At 47.4% G+C, this 4,377-nt stretch overlaps 1 protein-coding gene across 1 annotated transcript; it reads left to right on the top strand.

Moving 5' to 3' along the window:
- Positions 1-1,914: 1,914 nt before the first annotated feature.
- LOC119333224 (transcription factor bHLH137-like) lies at positions 1,915-4,135 on the top strand. Its single transcript, XM_037606197.1, has 8 exons — positions 1,915-2,362; positions 2,462-2,599; positions 2,687-2,752; positions 2,861-2,929; positions 3,072-3,155; positions 3,254-3,385; positions 3,504-3,635; positions 3,820-4,135. The coding sequence occupies exons 1-7, from the start codon at positions 2,075-2,077 to the stop codon at positions 3,594-3,596; spliced, it is 870 nt and encodes a 289-aa protein (XP_037462094.1). The 5' UTR covers positions 1,915-2,074; the 3' UTR covers positions 3,597-3,635; positions 3,820-4,135.
- Positions 4,136-4,377: the final 242 nt, after the last annotated feature.

The raw sequence follows: 4,377 nt of genomic DNA, 5'->3' as shown, positions 1-4,377 counted from the left end.
AAGTGAAAACCTCAGACCCCCCTGTTCCAAGCGACGACGACACCACGGTGGCGTGCTCCTTCCTGAAGGCGTTGCTCGGGGGCTGCTCAAGCGGCGGTGGAAGTGGCGGCGGTTCGGTGTCGACACATGCATTTTGGTCAGCTTCATCTTGGAGGCTGCGGCGACGTAGGCGACGCTCGTCTGGTGGAGCTACTGCCAATGGTCGAGGCATCGTTGGCAGTCCGCGCCATCAGGTTCGGGGTGCTCAGGGGGAAACCCCAGATCTGGGTCTTTCGGATCGGATGATGATGGCGTTCTATTGCTTTCCCTTCTGGGGGCATCGTCTTGGAGCAAGTGCTGGCTGGAGGGATGGTGGAGCGGTGTTTCATCCCAAACTTTGATGGCGGCGGAGATCGATGGCATGGCGCTGTGGAGACTCAGCGTCCGACGTGCGGAGATGGGCTCGCGCAGGAGGAGGTTGCTGTCTGGCGTCATGGTGACGTCGATGGCAGAGTGGCCAGACAACGTAGAAGCCTCAATATGATCTGAAGACCTGTGGAGATGGCGGCGACGACACACGAGTGCGTCTGACCGGATTGTGCCCCAGACCCGGTATGTGGCTCGGCTGGGGCTTCCGAATGAGTTTCGGCTTCCGGCTTTTGATGTTAGGCTTAGGTGAGTGGTTTGGGTAGTGGCCCAGCTAACACCCCTTCATCATTTTGGATAGGAGTAGCGGCATATGTTGCCAAGATGGTGGATTCAGGCACATTGTTGTAATACTTTGTAAGGTCCTCGAGAATAATCAATAAAGTGGCCGTATGCATCTCCCAGATGCAGAAGCCGGGGGTCATCCTCCTTTTCTAAAAAAAAACATATATGTATGTATATATTTGCGTGCATGTTTCAGAAAAGTTCAGTCTTCAGAGGGCTAGCTAGATGGCTAGCTCTTGGATCCTTCCATCTGTATGGTTCTCTCAATCCACTAACAAATGACCACTGCTTGCAATTACTTCCCAGGATCTACACTCGCTCGCTTCTTCAGCAATCAATGCTGGGATGATTCTAGTTACCAAACCATGCATATCCTGTCATCTTTTTGCCCTACTACTGAAGCGCAAGGCTGACATGTCTGCTAGCTAGCCGCTGCCATGGTAGGGCCTGGCCAAAGCAGGGACCACTGACGTGAAATTTGTTAGTATTTGGATACTAGTGACTTAATCTGCAGTGATTATCCACTGTAGTGACTTGATCAATTTGAAGTTAATGAGGCATGCAGAGCCCTCTTATTTCGTTCCCATTTAACCTCTCTGCACTTGGAACTTTGTTTTGCACCATTGCATTTGAGGAAATTATTTTCCAGAGTATACCGTGCAGTGATTCGGTGTGGGATCGGTAGCTGCTCCCATACGTATACTTGCCTGTGAAATAAAATGAGCCTAGAGAGGGAGGGAATGTACTGTAGCAGAGACATTTTTCTCTCAGTGGTACCGCAAAGAAATTTGGTTCTTGGCCTTGAAGGTTCAGTTAATGCTACGGGTAGAGATCATCTACTGTTACATTGCACTGTTTTGTAAGGGTGAATATTTACTTCTGAAGGAAGTTGTGCGCATGAAACAAAATGCAGAGACGGGTACATTTTGAGCATTGAGTTGGCAAAGACTTTGTTGAGTTGGGGTTCAGGATTCAGTTTGTTTCCTCGGAATGTTAGTTAGCCATGGGGGAAATGGTTACCCACCACTAGATGATTGTAGTCAAAGTCGGCATACTGAAATTTTGTTACCAGAAAGAAACTGGCCCAACACACAGGGACCCTCTCTTAACACTGCCCACTGCCAACTTATCCATCAATAGAGATTAAATGATTTGGTCTTATCATCTCTCTCTCTCTACCCCTTTCTCCCTCCTTGTCTCAGCCTCCTCTCAGCTTTTATATAAGTCGGTATGAGCATTCACCAGGGAACAAGCCAACTTTCCTTCTCCACTCTACCCTCTGCCAACAAGCAACAGGTGGTACTCCTCCTCTCCCCCGAGGAAACCACCAAGCTTTCCATCACACACCCATCGGGGAGATTCAGGCACAGGGCCTAGTCCAACAATGGCAGACTTCTCCTCAACCCACCACCACTCTCTCCTCAAGATGCCCGCAGTCTTCACCACCAATGACGCCTCCACCCCGAACATCTCGAGCTTCTTGCTTTACAACCAAACCAGCCATGGCCAGCCTCCAGCACCAGCAAATGCATGTGCGGCCATGGTGGAGGATGCCTCGCGGGAGAGCTCCTCTGCAGTTCTCGACAATGCCTCTCTACAGGCCAGTGCATCTGTGGACAGGAAGAGGAAAGCCACAGATGACAGCACCACACTTAGCTCTGCTCACTCCAAGGTACTGACCAATTAGTAATTAACTACCATTTGCCATCCACTTTGTATGTAATTAACTTTGCGATTAAGAATTGTATTTCCTTGATCTGGCAATTACCAGGACTGCAAGGATGGCAAGAGTAGGAGGAAGAGGGAGAAGAGCAGCACCGAGCAGGACCAGGAGGAGGCGCCCAAGGGATACATCCATGTGAGGGCAAGGAGAGGGCAGGCAACAGATAGCCACAGCCTTGCAGAGAGGGTATGTACAGCAAGCTCGCACACGTACACACGCATTTCTCTTTCTCCTGGCATCTTATTGATCTTGGTGGCCTTTCTCTTTCTCTAGGTGAGGAGGGAGAGGATCAGTGAGAGGATGAGGTTGCTGCAAACACTGGTCCCTGGCTGTGACAAGGTCAAAATTAGCCTGTTTCTGTTGTCATTTACATGTCTTGCTTGGTGCTGTGCATGCATGCGTGCAGGGCTCTAACTTTGAGAGGAAACAAATGTTGCTTTTGTGCAGGTCACCGGAAAGGCACTCGTTTTGGATGAGATCATCAATTATGTGCAGTCCCTGCAGAACCAAGTTGAGGTAATTAAGCCAAATGGGAAAAACAAAAGAGAGAAAGATGTCAAGGAACACCTGATGCTTAATTTGACATTTTCCTTTTTGAGTGTCGCTGACCAAATCACATTAATGTAATGAGAAGTTCACTGTTGTACTTGTTGTGCAGTTCCTGTCCATGAGGATTGCTTCCATGAGCCCAGTGTTGTATGGATTTGGGCTGGACAGTGATGGCCTCCATGACCAGGCACAAGTATGGGGCAACAAAGATAATTTGCACTGACTAAATACATCTGTACATTGATCTCAAGATATTTAAAAATGTCTTTTTGCAAAATGTTGCTTCTTCAGAAGATTGGAGGCATGTTCCAGCAGGAAGCCCTTGCAGTGCCTGCCCCAGCTGCATCTCAAGCCATGATGGACACCGCATCCTACTCGCTGCAAGGCCAGGGGGGCATCTCTTTCTCTCAGTCCCAGTCTCAGGTTGGCATGCATGCCCTTCAATTCCTCTCACTTGCTAGACCATATGTGCAAGCAAAGCCCCAAATTAGTAATGCATGGCGTCCGTTTTACCCCAACTTCCCGTGCATCATTTTTTCAGGACAGTGGCAGTTACCTGATGCAATCAGTGGGAGAGCAAAGACAGGAACTGCTCAATCAATTGGTGTTCAGCAACACGTGCTCCTTCCAGTAGGGGAAGAGAAAGAGATGAAGCAACCCATGTTGACAATAGGTACTGCACATAAGCAAGTTATTATTATTTTAAAATATTGTAGGTCTGTTAAACTGAGTTTCCATTGGCTTGTCCACTGTTGTCACTAAAAATTAAGCAAAAAATTGCACGGAATTATCCATGATTACCGACGACAGCCATTTATGTTTATCCTAACAATTTTTTTTATTTCTTACCTGAACAGGCGCGGGAATAATGCTGCAAGATAGGTAGGAGCAGCAGATGAGTTTGAGATGTTGGATCTAGTGATCCATCCCCTTATCTGGATGCGGCAGTCTACAGCAAGTAGAGTTTGCATGCTATGCTACACAATTTCAGAAACCTATAATATCTGTAGCAAGCAGCACCTCAATTAGGCATTGTCTATGGATATTTATTACTGTACCTCAATGGATTCACTGTCATCACCATAAAAATATTTTTTAGTCGACTTTTGAGAGATCAGTTGTTAATATAAAAGGGAGCTCTTTGCACTGTTCAAACACAGGCTGTTCCATTCAGACTATCAGCATCAAGAGCTGCTTACCATTTCCCTCTTTTTTTCTTTTGCGATGAACATCTGCTTGTCTTTTCAGTGTCAGGATGAGGAATCGTCTGCTGTTCCAGTTAAATAATTAATTTTTAGGGCAAAGAGATATGGCAGTTTCAATGGATGCTTAGTTCATTTTCCCTGTCTCCCCTGCATCAGTTATGGGCAGGGCAGGCCATGAACAACCTGTGGATTGACTTCATGTCCTTGAGC

This window comes from Triticum dicoccoides, chromosome 7A, assembly GCF_002162155.2.
Source record: "Triticum dicoccoides isolate Atlit2015 ecotype Zavitan chromosome 7A, WEW_v2.0, whole genome shotgun sequence".
Classification (NCBI taxonomy): Eukaryota; Viridiplantae; Streptophyta; class Magnoliopsida; order Poales; family Poaceae; genus Triticum; species Triticum dicoccoides.
The sequence above is the reverse complement of the archived record's forward strand: the minus strand, read 5'-3'. Positions and strand labels throughout refer to the sequence as shown.